A 17,919-nucleotide genomic window follows, 5' to 3' on the forward strand; every position below is an offset into this window, starting at 1 on the left:
TTTTTAATGAACTTTCTCTGGGCCTCAGTTACAGCATCTATAAATTTCTGAAGTCTGTCCCACTAGAACCATTTTATAATATTTTTGTAAAGGTGGATGGCCTGAGTATGGAGGAAGATCTGAGTCACGAAAAAACAACATCTACAAATAAGAAGAGTCTTTAAAAGTTACTCATCAAAGGCACCAACCTATTAGGGTCTGATTACACAATCTCATAAATGAGCACCAAATGGGCAGGGGAAATGGTAGACAAAAAACCATTATCCTCGAGGAGAGGGGATGCACCAAACAACATGGCACCATACACACAGGTTCATAATAAATGATGGATTAACCTGCTTTTCCATTACATTCCTCTAAATGGTTTCACAGGGATCTTTTCTGACATGTAAGCATCTTTCTTTCAGGTCCTGACTCTCCTCCAAAAGTCCTCAGTCTCCTGAAGAGCCTGTACCAGTGCTGCCAGGAGCGAGGCGGTTGTCATCAGTACCTGTCAGACCCCAGCACCTGCTCTGTCCAGCCCAGGTCCACTGGCTGACAGGACTCCACTCCAGAACTTTCTCCAAATGCTCTCCTCCTGCCTCCCTCAATCTTTCTCCTTCCCTCCCCTAACAAAAACCTTACCTCTGAGTTTCTTTCTGAACACCCCAAGACCACCAAGTAAAAATCGAACATTTTATTTCGAATTTCTTTTTCTTCATGTTTAACCCTTATTCAATATTCTTATTATCTCTATTTTATTTGTAGCTCAGCTTATGAAGTTATAAGAAAAAGAAGATGAGAGGACAACGATGGAAAAGAAAAAGGAGAAAGCGGCGATGAGAAAAAAGAAAAAGAGGAAGAGGACAAAGAGAAAGGAGAAGAAACAGAAAAACAAAACAAAATAAAACAAAAGCCTGTTTCTGGAATACATCCCTTTATTAATAGAGATATTACTACACTTCCGTTCAAAACCACAAACTTAACAGCAGACAAAATGTGTCCATAGGGCCGACATAAATCGTGTCTCCCAACACCAACATCATAGAATGTTTGTACTATATTTGGACTTAGATGTGTTTGGATACTTATATTTGAATGTAAGTATGACTGATGGTCTAGGAATTCACAGCCCTTCAAAACACTGAACCAAATCACTTGTCTAACGGCACAGTTCCCCCACTCTGAGCCTGCTTGCCGTCTGGAATACATCTTCGGCTGGGAATGGTGGAGATAGCGAATTTTCCTCTCTCTCTTCCGCTCTGAGGGGGCTGAATAAATAGACTCAGTGATAACTTCAACAAAAAAAAGCCACTTGAGAAAGTGGTAAAGTCACAAGAACTCAAAACTAGGATTTGATATAATAGAGCCTTGGATCTACAATCCAAACGACTGTATTCCTAATCCAATTTTATTCAATTAATAACGTGGCCACTCCATTTATGTAAAAAATAATCGAGTTTGGCACCATACAATACCAATTCTATTGACAATGGCACATCTATTTTTATTTATTAATTATAATCACTGATTCAAAAAAAAGTGTCTGAGGTGAATGACACCAACAAATGCACAGAAATGGGGCTATTAATATAAATTGAAAGTAAAATCCCATATAGAAGAAAGGAGAAGCATATCAGATACTTAAATTAATAAAATTAAGTGACTATACATTAAATTTGTCCCTGACTTCCTTAGAGGCTAAAGGAAACGGGAAAGTTGGGAGTTTTATAATTCTCATATTTGAAAAAACAAAATTTGCCAGTTTTTAGGACCTATGATCTTATTCCTGGGGTTTGTGGGTTCTTTAAACCCAGAACTGTAGACAAACTAAGAACAATGCCTTAAACAATAAAAGATCACAGAGATACGTTATTTATGTAGCATTCTGCATTCTGAGGTGGCAGAAAGCAAAATACAATGAAGCATCTTCAATCGGAAACTAAGCCACTCAGACTTGATCAAGTTAAAATTGAAACATTTGATTATCCTTCTCAGAAACCCACTGCCTCACTGTGGCAGCTAATCTCCAAAGATGTGGCCCCAAATTCCTCCCCTCCTTGCAGACACAGGCTGCTCCTCATCTCCATCAAGAGGCAGCGCTTATTAGTCCATGCCCTTGAATCTGAGCAAGGCCTGTGACTTCCACAGAATTTTGGACCAGGCTGTCTGAAGAAAGTCTGGTAGCTTCCACTTTTGTTTTCTTGGTATCCTGAGCTGCCTTGTAAAAACTCTGGCTACGCTGCTGGATGGTCCATGTGGAAAAGGAGACAATCCGAGACTACGTGGAGGAGAACCAAGAAACCCAGCCAACCCTGTTAACATATGAACCCATTCAAGCCCTTCCAGCCAGCTCTTAGCCATTCAGCTCAGTCTGTGGTCAACATATGGGGTTAAAACATGTGACCAGAGATGAAGAGGCTATTGCTCAAGACCCAGCCCCAACAGACACTTACCCTGAACAAGGCCTGGTAGCTGCACCTGGGGCTCAGTTTCCCCATTTGCAAAAATGCACTCAGTGGCCCCCTCCCCAGGGGCAGGTCTAGACAGAAGATCACATAAGAGAGAGCTTAAAAACTGGAAGGCTCCCAGAAGAGCCAGGCAAGTGGCTCTTTGCTTCTTTTAGTCCCTTCCTCTGTCCAACCATTCAAACCAACCACACCAAAGTAAACGGGGCTGCAGGCAGCAGTCCACGGTCACAGAACCAGAAACACACGTGGATAAGTCATCTCGCTCATTCCAGACCCAACAGACATTGTGGGAAGCAGAGACAAGATTCCCCACTGTGAACTGTCCAAATTCCTGGCCTGCGGAATCATAAGAAATAATAAAATTGTTGTTGTTTTAAGCCACTAAGTTTAGGGTAATTTGTTACGTAGCAATAAGATAACCAAAACAGGCACAAATAAAAAATAGCTTGTGTCCTTGTAGTAGAGGGACTAGGAATGACATTGTCTCTCTTTAGTTTCTCATTAATGATGCTATAATGTTTCTACATATAATAAGTTTCAATGTATATGAAGGTGGGGGCACCCTAGGTGCCTCCTCGCCTCTGCCTCTCACAACCAAGTGGTCAAGTACTGCTCATGTTGCCACTGGGGCCTTCTCTTCACCCTCTCCACCGCTGTTGCTCTGGCCATCATCCACTCTCACCAAGTCTCCTATGTGAGCTTCCCAAATCTCCCTGCCTCTAGTCTGCCCACTCGCTTACCCATACACCTTTCACACCTCGGCCAGAGTGGCAAAGATCTGATCATGTTTCCACCTTAGAATTCTTAATAACGTGCCGTGCTCAGCTTTCACAACAGTCAGTACCATCACGTGTACTTTAATCCCTCTCCCACCCCAACCTGTGGACAGACACACATGGTTGCATACTGCACACCTCCAGGGACACTACTTTCATAGGCTACACTATGCATCATGCCCCCCGGATCCATGCAGTGCAAACCCTGCCCACTGTACTCAATGTCCCTCAGTCTCAAACATCTCACATCCTTTTCATTTCATCACTCAAATGCTTCCTTCTTTCTCTCCTATACTTTCTCCGAGCTCTAATATATATAATTTACCTTACCCAGGCAATCAGTGAATCAAAATTGGTCAGACACTCTTGTTGAATTCTTACCATGTGCCCAGTTCCTAGGTATCCCTAGTGATAAAACAAAAACTCAGCCTTCAAGAAGTTCTCAGGCCTACTAAAGAGTCACTGATTTATCACATAGACCAGAGATGAGCAAACTTTTTCTGTAAAGGGCCAAATAGCAAATACTTTGGTTCTGCTGGGCCCTACTCTCTTTGTCACAACTACTCTCACTCTGCCGCTAAGTGTGAAAGCAGACATAGATAAAGTGTAAACAAATGGGCATGGCTTTGTTGCAATACAATTTAATTACAAAACAGGCAGTCTGGTCCACAGTTTGTTGACCCCGACAGACTTACACTGTGAAGTCTTTTCTGAATAACCCCATTCCCACAACGATGCTTCCCTTGTCATGGAACTGCAGCTGCCTTCAATAAACACTGAGTCTTTCTCCACAGCGATAGGAGAAGATTCTGGAGAAATGCAGGTATCAAGAATGTGGAAGAAAGAAAGAAACTTACCACAGATAGAACTTATTGTAACTGAAAATAATTAAAACATATTGGTTAAGAACACTGACTAGGAAGCCAAATTCCTCAACTCTATCTCTTACTAGTTTACGTCCCTGGAGGAATAACTAAAATTACTGAAAAACTGCATGCCTCAGTTTCCTCATCTGTTCAATGGGCAAGTAGGTATAATCTCGCTCATAAAGGAGCTGTGTATTAAATGAATAATATATGTACAGTGCAATAGTGAGTGATATACTAGAGTTTGCTATTCTTGACCATTATTGCTGCAATTTAATGCAAAAATTACACTAAATTAATGGCTCTGAGCTTACAGGCCACCAGGGTGAAAAATGAAACAAAGAATTGAATAAGTCATCATATTGATGAAAACTTAAGACACATACCAGCTTCCCTGGAAAGAGAAATATCTCCAGCAACTCTATTCTGAGAGAAATTTCTCACATGGAACCTGAGAGCGAGAGATTCTGAATGATATAATGAAGAACGTCTCCAGCTCAGAACCACACGCAAAGCCGATGGAGGGTGCCTGTGATGGTTCCCTACCACACTCAGTAAAAGTTCAAGGGATAATACTAAAACACATCTGCTCTCCAAAGACTCCACAGCTCAGACAGTCTATAAGTCCTTCTGTGTTTTCTTAGTGTCTTTGCAGAAATATCAAAGTTTCTTGTTTGACAAAATATTATATTACTCTGTTATTAACTATACCTGGGACTTGTGAACTAGCATGAAGGAATATTAGGAATTTTAAGTGGAATTTTACCAAAGTCTTAGTACCGCATTTTTGTCCAGAGGAATGAAAACCAAAACCATAACTAAAATTAATGGAGAAAGAAATTTAATATTAAGAATTTGTCTTTAAAACTTAACCTTTGTGTACCTCAGCTCTCACAGCTGTAAAGGGAAGGTAATCAAAGGACTCACCCTATGGAGATGTTATGAGCATCGAATGAGCCATTATACGTAAAACACTGAGAGCAGTGCCTGGCACATAAATGTCATCTAAACGTCACCAACCACTGCTACAAATGTTATTCGTATTTACTTTTACTTACTCCTAGACCCCATGCCCTTTCCTACCTCTCTGCTGCCTCCGATTTTTGTAATGCATCTGATTCTCCTACCAAATGTTAAGCCCCTCCAGGCTGGGGACACTATGTCTCTGGCATTCCACAAAGCTAAATTCAAGGTAGCGTTCAATCAAGGCTTCTTGAATTAATAAACTCTTTGAATCCCAGCTTTGACAAGTTAGTGTTAAAATGCTTAAGACAGGATTTTTGCCTTTGATGATTTTACAGTTTAATGGGAAAATGAAGCTTAACAAACTTTAAATAAACTCTCATATGCCTGCCATATAACTCAGGCTTGATATATTATTGATTTCAGCTTTCTTTAAAAATTTCATGGAATGAAATTTTAAGTTTCTAGAACAGGATTATTTGTTGAGTTAGTTTCTAGACACAAAGAAATTGTTAATACAGTTTATTTCTATTTTGAGAAAACATTTTTTAACTCATTTTCACCTTGAAAATTAAGGCTAAAATTCACAAATTGGTTAGGTATATTGTTTGGTTTATTGTAGGAAAAAGCAAACAAACTACGTGCGAGTATCCTAATAATGTGTCCAGTATTTTGCTTGATTAGACTCAGTAGCATAATACCATCATCTTTTAAAGTACCTGCTATACAAGATGACAGAGGAATGTTTCTTTTATTTTTTAATTCTAAATAAGCTTGTAGAGATGTCTATACTTCCATTTCCATCATCCCCAACCTCATTTCACTGTAAGTTGATGCATCAATGTGTTTTAATTAATTTGTGATACCAACAACTTATGCATATTTGTAAACGATCTCTATGTCTTAAATGTTATGAAACGAATCCCATAAATAAATACTTTGTCTCCATCTTCTTGTTTAAAATGTGGAACTGCTGAAATCTTTCATTTAAGAATATCTTTTTTTCATGGTGTTGCAATATTTTAGCTTAATCTATTCAATAAATAAAAGGACAAACCATACCACTGCAGAAGTTTTTCCCCCTATTTAATTATTAGTCTATCTGACTTCAGATGAAGTCTTAAAGTCCTCTTTATAAAGTAAAGTGGACTTTATGAAGTCTACACAACTTTTTCTGTGTGCCCTGTTAAAGTTCTTCATTTTAATAACAGACTTCTGTGTAATTAATCCCTCAGAGTCTGCCGTCACATAATCTATCCTGCGCATGAACTGTTGCATGTGTACTTTTCTGGTTATGAGATCCCTGGAAAAGAATAAACAAATAAACAAAGACCAAAGGAATCACGCACAAGGGGACAAATTCAAACTGTGTGAAATACAACCAGTCTCATACACTTATAAACCAGGCAATAGGATAGAAGTTCTCAATCCATCTTATCAGAGATTTGGGAAAAAGGGGTTTCACTCTAAAGAATTTTTCCCTTTGATAGGAAACTGTAATATTTCCTTATTTGGGAGTTAAAGCAATTAAGGCAAACATAAATAAATGGTGTATAACTACCACTATTCAAGTAGAGTTATGTATTTTTTTAAATTAGATTGTCTCCCATACCTTTTGCCTAATTACAGAAGTTAAGAACTTGGCTGAGAAAAATTCTTGTGAGCTAAAATTCAAACGATAAAGCTAGGATTTTATTATTTCTCATAAAGTCATTTCACACATGTTAAGCAGTGCCCAGGCAAACAAAAACTACTATACATTTATTACTCGAGAATGTTTTTGAAACTTGCAAAACTCTCATTTCAAAAGAGAGAAATACAGTTTTTGCAGAGTGAATGGGGACCACACTCATTCCATTAAAAAAAAAAGGATTTCCTGTAAAAACAGAAGTTGGCGATTTACTCTAAGAAAACACAGCGAAAGCTGGGAAGAAACTTGAGGATGCTTAAATTTCCACTGTGGAACAACTTCTGCTGCCCAGTGAGAAGGGAAAAAAAAAAAAAAAAAAAAACCCACCTGCAACAGGATGGGAGGAGAGAAAGACAGGCTAGGACTACACACCCAAAGAGGGAAAAACCATGCAGGTCCCTAGTCTGTGATGCAAAGGAGCTGACAGGAAAGGAATACATATCCCAAAAAGAATACCCAGGCAAATTCTATGGTCACCTGTCACATCAGAGAAAGACAAGAAGGCAGTAATTTGTGGGAGAACCTAGACCAATGCATGGCAGACACTGATGAGTTTAAAGCACCTTTTAACTAGAGGAAATATTAGTGAGGTGCTGAAAGTTGCTGCCACCAACTGGGCATCAGGCAAACTTAGGGGTTACAAATCACTTTCACTTCATAAACTATGCATCAAAATGGTAAACGGGCTTTACTGTAGTCAGAGAGGTTAGTTTTGAAGCTGGTAACATTTTAACTAGCAAAAACAGAAGTTTTAAGCAATAACTGGAAAAATGGAACACATAACTGCTCTTCCTGATGATTAATGCAGCACGGTGTGGTTAAAAGACTTATTCATGTGAGACTGTATTAGCAATAAGCAGAGAGAATACATTTTAAATGCTATTCAAATTTAAGATCAAAATTAGCATTTGTTTAAAACCTACAGGTAAACCTTTGATCCAGCAATTCTATTTTCCTTTATTAATTTATACTACATATAAACATTCACATGTACACAAACACGCATGTAGAAGAATGTTGGTGATAACAAAACATTTAATATAATCTAAAGAGCCATCATTAGGGAGCTGGTCCAGCCATGTTATGGGATTCTATACACCAAGAAAATGCATGAAGTAGATCCCTATGAGTTCATAAATGGAAGCACTAAAGATATTTAAAAGTAAGCAAGGTTTGGAACAGTATGTATGGTATATTCCATGCAGTAAAAAGGATACACACACATATCTATGTGAGTGTGTGTATAGGTATACATATATTATATATATATTTGTATATGTATTATACTATTTCTAGAAAAAAATACATAAGAAAATGGTCTCTGAGAGGTAGGAGGGAAATATTTTTAATTGTATATCCTTTTAAATTTTTATTTTTTACCCCAAATATATTTATATAATACATACATTATATACATATAACATTACAGACAACATAAGAATTATAAAAATAAAAACCTTTATGTTATAAAAGTTCATTATTATAGTATATTAATATGTAGTGTTATGCTATAAAGGTTAATTATAATTATTAAACTTTTCATATATATGCAAAATCTCATAGATAACATGAGAATTAGGAGCACTCATAATTACTGATCTATTAATACCATGTTTTGGGGAAGGCTTTATGAGTAGTCTGCAATAAGGTAATGTCCATATTAGTGGACCAAATACCATAAGACAGAGGAGTGTTTCTTTTTAATTTTAACTTTTAAAAAAATGTAAAACCAAAAAGAACAAATGCTGGGGTGAGTAAAAGCATGGACATCCTGTTAAGGAACAAAGTAAGGCTTAGTTTCTGTTTTCACGTTGAGTTAGTGCCTCCCAAGGAAACACGCTGGTTGGTGATAGCACTTGGAGATGAGACAAATGTCTGGCCAGGCCTAATGTCTCCCTGCAGACTTTAATCCACAGGATTAAACCCCTACTTCCTCTCTCTCCACAGGAGGAATGCCATCAAGCTTAGCTATTAATATAATATATATAGCAGAAATATATTTTTTGAAGGAAAAATGCTAGACTAAATCAGGTCCTTTTGAGAATGGATGAAAATCAGAGTTTCAGTCCATCTGCTGAACTTGCCACGGGCCGTGCATACAGGGCAAGAAATGTCTGCTGCCTGATCAGTATCAGGTTTAACATGACAAGCAAATTTCCTTTCCAACACTCCTGGGATCCTTGATTTATTTTCCACAAAGGCCAAGATGGAAATAAGTTAATCATAACTATTTCCTAGGGTCAGAAAATCATGCATATTTCATCACCGCCTAAGTGCTTGGCTCTGACAATCATGTTGTCCCAGATCTAGACCAAGACTCAAAACCTGGTCTGTTCAGGTTACTGTACTTTTTCCTTCCTGTACCTGGGCCATACAAACAGTGATTTCACCATATGTATATGTCTATACACACACATACACACACACACACACACACACACACGCTTAAAACAGGCCAGAACAAAAAAGAATGCGTGAAATGTTCAGCCACATACCCAAGTGGACACCATCATTTGGTCACTTAGACCCATATAATCAAACTACACAACTACTCAAAAAAGAGTGACAATGAGAATCACAAGAACTTAATGGAAACCTCTGTGTATTTACTATCTCAGTTCATTACAGGGTCCACCAAGGAGACAAAATCAGTCATTTACAATCCATCCTGCTGGTTCTCTGGAGGCCTGGATTTAAACACTCTCAGAAAGAGATATTTCCCTTTCAATCTGAACAATTTTAAGGGAAGTGTACTCCCACCTTTCTTCAATTCAGGGAACTGACAATACACGTACAGTCAGTCTGCCTGATTTAGATATTTCCTGCTGAGACAGTTTCTGTGATGGGGCATAAGAAGCTGGTGAAACACTGGACTGCATGCGTGAAACACACACAACAGGTTAAAAATACTCGTTCAAGGCCAGCCGCAGCAGCATTACTGCCGGGGTGAAATAAGGAGCTTCTTAGCAATCGCAAAACAAATTTTCAGAAACACTTGCCTTGCTCTGCTTCCAGTGTAGACATCTGAAGGGATAACTCAGTCCCTAATTTTAATAAGCATAACTTAGAGAAGAACCAACCATTAATTATGTGTCTTCTCTGACTGTCTCTGAAATCCCTTTCTTTCCTTGCTCCCTTACAAACAGAGCATCTACAAAGATGCCCACAAGGCAAGGACTTTCCCTAAACACAACCGGAATTGGTATGAAGGGAAAAGATGGGCTGCTCCTCTTCTCAGTCGCAGCTCCTCCCCTTCTTCCTCAAAGAATCCTTCTTGCCTCCCAAAATCAGCCTCGACAATGGCCCAGGATTCCTTTTAGCCATGACCTCTCCTCTGGGGCAGAAATCCTTAAAGAGTAGAAGCAAGGTGGTTTAGCCACAAACGCGGCGAGAACTGGGTAACCCTTGCATCTCTAAGGTGACCCCAGGAGGTCTTGTCAAGGATCCACCCTGTCACTCTGGATCTTGATACTCCGGAGAAGAGGGAGGGGACACCCACACCAAAGGAGCTGGCCCGTTTCATTACCCTTTAAGCGCGTCGTGTCCTCCACCGCCTCTTCTCTTGGCCCGGCTGGCTCTGGTTTCCTTCACGTTCCCAGCCTCCAAATTGGCGTCCGCCCCATGGCTCGTGTACGACGCTAAGAGCACGGTAAATCCCAGCGCGACCTCCAGCAGCCCCCCTCGCCGCATGATGCCGAGCGGCCGCCGGCTCCCGCCGCCTCTCGCCGCGCCCTGGGCTCGGTCCGGGGCCGCTGCTGCGCCCTGGAGCGCGCCGCGCCGCCGGGGTCCCGCTCTCCCGCCGCCCGTCCCCCGGGCCGGGCTCCTCCCGCCTTCTCCAGGCGCTGCTCCCACTTCAGGCGGCCCCTGCCAGCTGCAACAGACAAATCGCCGAGGCGGGGGAGACATTCAGGGCACTGGGATGCTGAAGGCTCGGGGTCCCCATTCCCGAGCCCAACCCGCGCGCCGCCTGCGCGTGGCGCAGTTACTTTGGGTAAGTGAAGACCGTTTGGTCCACAGCTGGCTGAAAAGCCCAGGCCCCTGGAGGCAGCGGCTCCAGCCAACCCCTCGGCCTCCCGGGCGCCGCCTGAAAAAAGCGACGCAGAGTCCCCATGTCCCGAGCAGTTCTAAACGCCGGGGCGAGCTCGCTGGGTTTATTTTTTACCAGCACGAATTGCGCGCGACGCGCGCTCTGACGCCCCAGCTCCCCAGCCCGTCCTCTCCGCCAAGCCGCGGGGCTGGAAGCCCGCCGCGCCAGCCCCGGCCGGCTCCGGGCACTGCCACCGCCCCCCGAGCATCTGACGCTGAGCCCGGCACCGGGAGCCCCGGGCCAGGAAGCTGTCAGGCAGGGGAGGGCCAGCGCCAGCTCTGGACGTTCCGGGACAGCCCCTCACCCCAGTCCCTGTCCCTGCCCTCGGCGCGGCGCAAACGCAAAAGCCTCCGTGGCTGGAGCTCCAGCCCCGGTGGCCGCCCGACCCCTGTCGGGACCCCGGCTGCACGCACTGAAGAAGCGGCGGCTCCGGCTCCCGAGGTGGCGGCGGCTGTTCCTCGGTCCTGGCCGCGGCAGCCACTGCCCAGCTCCGCCCGCAGCTGTCCCAGCTGTGGCCGCCTGTCCGCCTGCGGCACCCACAGTCTCTGCCGCGGCTCCCGCGGCCCCCTCCTTTCCCCACCTCTTCAAGTATCGTCTGCGCAGCGGTTTCTCGCGAGAGAAATACTTTTTTAAAAAAAAGAAAGAAAAAGAAAATGACACCCCCTCCTACATCCCCCTCATCACCACCCCACCCCTCGGCCCCATCCATCCTCCCTTTCCACTCCCCTTTGCCAGCCACCGCCTGGGCGCGGGGGCCTCCCTCGCTCGCAGAATTAGCGCAGTGGGAGGAGGCAGAGGTGATCTGGTCCTGTCCGGCCTGGGATTCTGCGTCCTGGGGTGAGGAGCTGAGGCAATGGGAAGAAGTCGAGCAGCGGTTTCACCCGTCCTGCGGCTGCGAGGTCTAGACCCAAGATTAGCCTCACCCGCGATCCGGGAAGCCTGGCCGGCGCGGGAAGCTGTGCCACCTGTACCAGGAACGCACTGCAAACCGCTGCTCGGAGGCCCCAGCGGCCCCGGCGTGAGAGGAGACGCGTCCCGGCTGTCCGCGTCTCCCCGGCGCCGCCTCACTGCGTCTCTTGGGCTGGGCACCAAGCGGAGGCCGGAGGCCGGGGCAGGGCGCGTCTGGGGCGCGGCGGCGGCGGGGGCTGAAGTGCTGGCGGGGAAGGGGGCTCCGCGGCTGCCACCTGCATCGAGAGCCCACTCGAGGCGTGGTTCTGAGCCTTGGTTCAAGTCACGCAGGCTGAACCCAAGATGCTCCAAGAGTCTGAGTGGGATTCCGACCCAGAGGCCTGTGAATGTTGGAACCTGGGATTTGGGACGGCGGCAGGGAAGGGATGATCCTTTTTCCTAGCCCACAGCTAAGACTGGGCTTCTCCTGGACGACCCTTGACCCTATTCCACCTCCCTAAACATTCACATTCTCTCTCTCACACACTCACACACACACGGCTGCCTCTCCAGGACAAGCAGGGCACAGTGGCTTTGAAGAATATGGTATTTATGGTATCCTTACATAGCTAAGGCCCCAGGGCGCCTGCACCCTGTAATGGTGTAGGAGGGCAGGAAAGCATACTGTGGGCCCTAGGCACTGGAACTGGAGACCCCCAGAAAATCCCCGTGTAGTAGCCACCAGCTGTCAAGCCAGAAATAAGAGCTCAGCACAAACAGGAATCCTGTTGAAAGGGGTTTTCCTTATTTGCAATGATTTGTGCCCAGACAATAGGATATAGGGACCTGGGCAGTTATTTAACTTCTCTCCAATCACAAGATAGGAATAGTAACGTTGACCACGCAGGGTTACAATGGTGATGATGAGCCTGCGGAACTGTTATGGCACCATCATCTCCAAGATGAAAACTGTGAAACTGTGAAAAATATGAACCCATTTAAAGTCATAGCCCTATAAGTATGTGGTCTAATTTGAGCCCTCACCTGCAATAAGTCTCTTAGCAGATTCATGAATTGGAGCCTTGTTCACGCACCCATGGTTGAGTAAAGGCGAGCCTTTGTTCAAGGTGCATTTACTGAACACCAACTGTGTACCAGTTGATGCGTGATTGAACTAAGCTCCTGGGTGAGCAAGGCAGAAATGTTTCTCCCCTCACATAGTAGTCTACAGGGAAAGGCAGACTTGAAACAAATGATGACTCAACTTTTAAATACCAAGAGGGAGAAGTCCTGGTTGTTTGCTTGGAGGATATATAACAGGAGTACTTGACCTAGGGTGTGGCTGACCAGGGAAGCCTTCCCTGAGGAAGTGATGTTTAACTTAAGTCCAAACACATGACTAGACTTACTTAGGGTAGTAGTTCTCAACCTGGGCTATACAGTAGAATGACTTCAAAGAGATCTGACACCAGGACTCGATCCCTGGAAGTTCTGATTTAAATTGTCTGGAGTGGAGCCCTGACAGGCATTTTTAGAAGCTCCCCAGGTAGGGAGAGGTAAGGGTGGTGTCCAAACTGAGAAAAGAATCTGGGCAGTGGGACCATTGTTCAGGAGAAGCTGGACTTCATTGGAGATCCATGAAGGCCTTGTCCTGCCCACCAGTTTTCTGGACTGTTCTGTGTCCTCTGGGGGTCCAGAAACTGCCTGCTTTCTCTACACTCCAGCAGCATGTGAGGCACTCTGTACTCTGAGTCCTCCGTTGTTGGACAGCAGCAGCTGAACACAGAGCTTTTCTAAGGCTTTTGCCCACGAAGCAAAGAGTGAACCCTGGTGCCCTGCAAGTCCACCCTTCCAGCATTTCTGAACATTTCTCTTAACTCCTACCCTAACCCTAAACTGCCTTCCAGGGTTTCACCTCTAAAGGAGAGATTTAGATTAAATGCTTGCTTCGGGCCTTGGCCCCTTTTTTTCTCCTCTTTTCCCCTTGGCCCCTTCCTCTAGTAGAGGAAAAACTTTCTAGTTCCTCATCATATTGAGTGGGAGCCCTAGGCCATATACTCCCCTCTTTAGGCAATAAGTCTCATGGCTTAACCATAGTGATGAAGGGAGAAAGGGGAGAAAATATAAGTACAGAAAGAGATTTCTTTTATATATGTAAGAAATATACCTATTATCTAAGCAATCAACATATATTAAAGCAGTATGCTACCAGTAGCAAAATTCAGTAGCAAATAAAGAAAATTATGTATTTGCAATAAGATTTTCTTGATGCCAGACGATTCAGGAGCCACCTCTCTTTAAACTTATCACACTCTTTGCAAAATAAGTCCACGGAGCTAGAATTCCTTTTTTTTTCCTCTTCATTTCAAAAAACTCCACCATCCTAAGAGAATCTGCTCAAATTCCTCCTCATTCATGAGGACTTTTTGCTCATGATTTCTCCCTCTGGTTCAAACTTCATTGCACTTATTACCTGAATCATTCATTTAACAATTTATTAATTGTAATACATAATTGTAATATGCTTACCGTGTGCCAAGCATTACATTGGGCACTGATAATTGGCATATTTATTATATTGTTGTAGTGAACTATATATTTTTAATCATTATACTTATTCAGACTTCCCTGGTGGCACAGTGGTTAAGAATCCACCTGCCAATGCACGCAACATGGGTTCGATCCCGGGTTCAGGAAGATCCCATATGTCACGGAGCAACTAAGCCCGTGCATCACAACTACTGAGCCTGCACTCTAGAGCTTACAAGCCACAACTACTGAAGCCCACATACTCTAGGGCCCGTGTGCCACAAGTACTGAGCCCTCGTGCTGCAACTACTGAAGCCCATGTGCCTAGAGCCTGTGCTCTGCAACAAGAGAAGCCACCACAGTGAGAAGCCCGTGCACCACAACAAAAAGTAGCCCACATTCACCACAACTACAGAAAGCCCACATGCAGCAACAAAGACCCAACAGCCAAAAAAAACAAAAACAAACAAACAAAAAATCATTGTACTTAATCTCTTATTCTTACTACCTAGTTGGATTATGGATCCTTAAGGCCAAGGTCACCTTCCTTATTCAAGGAAATGTGTACAGTGTCCTGAAAACTGTTACAAAAAGATAACTAGTCTGTTGGCTGTTGTTTGATCAGTTGGAATCTTCTGATATTTTAGCTTCAAGACCAGTCTCATCACTTTATATCCCCTGAATAAATACATATTTCAGCAGGGTTCTCTATCTAGAAACAAGAAAACTAACTCTGGACAATTTGAGCAAAAAATCAGGTTATAAGATGGCTCATTGAACCTGACTCTGGAATTACATGGGGACCAGTGCAGGCAAGTCTGGGTGGAGGCAGCAGAAACAAATGGAGACCTTCTTCAGGGTGATACTATTTGGGTGAATTGGTTCCAATCATTTTGGTCCTTCTGCCACTCCACTCAGTGTTCAGATTCAAAAGCTAGGGTCCAATCGGCCTAGCTAGCCTAAGGAAGCTGCCCCCAATCCCGGCCAGGAAATGATGGAGCATCCTGATAGATGGTCCCAAAAAGAATGCATGTCATGGGAAAGGGGTTACTCCATAAAGAATGACTGAAATACTACTCCCCAAAACTGGGAGCATGTATGTTTGTCAGACACACGCAAAACATGTCCAGATGTTCCCTACACGTCGCAAGAACTTTTAAGGATGTTTATAATGTATTGAGATAAAGCATTTCCAAGAGCATAGAAGCATACCCTAAAATCAGATACCAGGCCATTCATTACAAACTAAAGTATTTCTTTATGAAGTGAGTTAACTAGACTGCCATGTAGCCCCAGTTCCCTCCACTGATCTATTGATGGTAGTAAATGGATCCTTCACAATACAACCAGCTATATCATCAAAAACTAGCTTTTGACTGAGTGTTGTAGAATTCTGCAGTTACAAAAGGATAACTTATATGCGACACTACCAGAAACCATATATACATATAGCAGAAAATACCCTCACATACATAATCTCATTTAATCCTCACCACCACTTCATGGGAGGTTGAAAAATAAGGCCACAATATTTCTTATCATCTTTCATCAAGAACTGGGGTCTATTTCCCAACCCTTTGAATCTGAGCTGCTCTTGTGGCTTCCTTTGACCAACAGAAATATGGTGGAAGTGACATTGTGTGACTTCCAAAGCTGGGCCTTAAGAGACCTTGCAGCTTCCTCCTTCACCCTCTTAGATGTTATCCTGAAATGACCATGGCTTGAAGAAATTCAGGATGAAAAAGTATGTCCCAGCTAATTTGCGTCCCTCACCAAGCTACCAACAAAATGCAGCCACGTAGTGATCCTAGCAGATCAGCAGAAAAATTACCCAGTGAATTCACAGAATAAATATACAGTATCATTATGGTTTTAAGCCACTTATTAGGGTAGTCTATTACACAGGGATAGATAACTAATACAAACTTATGAGGGGAACTATTTCTGTCTCAATTTTACAGATGAATAAACTCACATTTAGAAACACTGAAAGGACTTCCCTGGTGGCGCAGTGGTTAAGAATCCGCCTGCCAATGCAGGCAACACAGGTTCAATCCCTGGTCCGGGAAAATCCCACATGACGCAAAGCAACTAAGCCCATGCACCACAACTACTGGGACTGTACTCTAGAGCCTGAGAGCCACAACTACTAAGCCCGAGTGCCACACCTACTGAAGTCCACACATCCTAGGGTCCGCGTGCCACAACTACTGAGCCCACATGCTGCAACTACTGAAGCCCGTGCACCTAGAGCCCATGCTCCGCAACAAGAGAAGCTACTGCACTTAGAATCCTGGGCACTGCAAGGAAGAGTAGCCCTGCTCACCACAACTAGAGAAAGCCTGCACACAGCAATGAAGACCCAAAGCAGCCAAAAATAAAAAGTAGAAGTTAAAAAAAAAAGAAATACTGAGACATTTCCTTAAATTCATAGAACTAGAACTGAAGTCGGGGCGGGATTCAAACCATGCCTTTGACAAGTTAAGATTACTTTTTATTTCATCGCCTTATCCATCTGCCATAAAATCTCAGTCACAATCTTGGTTTGCAGTAGACAGGAGCCATTCCCTGTATCCATAACATTTCCCTGGTGTCTTCTGGGAAGCTAAGGTTTCCCTGGAGCTTCCCTGCAATATGAACCTAGATTGCATCCTATTTGAGAGCTCCATTTATTCCATGCTGCAGTTACTAAGATCTCCCAGGAAATGAAGGGCTCATAAGAGCTGCCGTAGTCAACTTCTTTGCCCCTCTGCTTCAGTTTCTAGCCCCTCTCACGTCCCCATCACATAGAATTCCTTGTGAATAACAAGAGCTCAAAGAATATTTGTTTAATAAACACATAAATGCATTAACTTCCTTTCAAGATGGTGATATGATGGCAACTTTAAAACCTCACTTCTTCTTTATCACTCTGTGTGTTAAGGAAAGACCTAAACCTCTCCAGCCATAGACAGAGCCCTAGTATGCCACGTTGCTTGGTTGTGCTTCTGTGTCCACCACTCCTTATTGGGATGTGATATGAATGAAAGGGTCTTGGCTTTGAAAAAGAACTGAAGGTAGAATTAAGTTGCCTTCTCCTATCTATGAAACAGAACCAGAATCATGGACATAGAGAATAGACTGGTGGTTGCCAAGGTGGAGGCGGGTAGGAGAGGGATGGATTGGAAGTTTGCACATATAGAATGGATAAACAAGGTCCTAAGATATAGCACAGGGAACTATATTCAATATCCTGTGAAACCATAATGGAAAAGAATATGAAAAAGAATGTGTGTGTGTGTGTATAACTGAGTAACTGAGTCACTTTGCTATATAGCAGTAATTAACACAACATTGTAAATCAATAATTAATTTTTTTTAAAAAGAATTAAGTTGCCTTCTTGCTAGTAGAGTGCCTCCATGTTTTTCCTTGCCTTTTTTTAAAAATATTGCTTAGTTTATTTATTCACTTAACCATTTTAATTGAAAGCCAGGCACTACATGTCAGACACTGTATCACAAGCTGAGGATTCCCACCATGAAGGAGATGCCATTTCTGTCTATGAGAATCAAGGTCTAGGGCGTTGCAAGAGGGCCTTACAGTGACCATTACCATTTATTAAGTCTTGATTGTGCAGTTACTGTGTTAGTTAGAGGTTAGTAATGTTTTTCCCACTTAATGTTTTAGAGA

The 17,919-nt window shown here is 43.2% G+C and overlaps 1 protein-coding gene across 2 annotated transcripts in view; it reads right to left on the bottom strand.

Annotated features, from left to right (window-relative positions):
- Nucleotides 1-11,771, bottom strand: part of FBN1 (fibrillin 1) — a 250,972-nt gene extending 239,201 nt beyond the window's left edge. The window contains exons 1-2 of one of the 2 annotated variants that reach the window (XM_057722115.1): nucleotides 11,756-11,771; nucleotides 10,272-10,616 (exon numbers count right to left, since the gene is read on the bottom strand). In XM_057722115.1, the coding sequence (XP_057578098.1) occupies nucleotides 10,272-10,435 (164 nt within the window). In that variant the 5' untranslated portion in view covers nucleotides 10,436-10,616; nucleotides 11,756-11,771. Of the gene's footprint in view, nucleotides 1-10,271; nucleotides 10,617-11,245; nucleotides 11,395-11,755 lie in introns of those variants that run through there. The other variant, XM_057722114.1, reaches the window with a different exon arrangement.
- Between the last annotated feature and the right edge of the window lie 6,148 nt (nucleotides 11,772-17,919).

The sequence above is a fragment of the Hippopotamus amphibius genome, chromosome 2 (genome assembly GCF_030028045.1).
Source record: "Hippopotamus amphibius kiboko isolate mHipAmp2 chromosome 2, mHipAmp2.hap2, whole genome shotgun sequence".
NCBI classification, from domain to species: Eukaryota; Metazoa; Chordata; class Mammalia; order Artiodactyla; family Hippopotamidae; genus Hippopotamus; species Hippopotamus amphibius.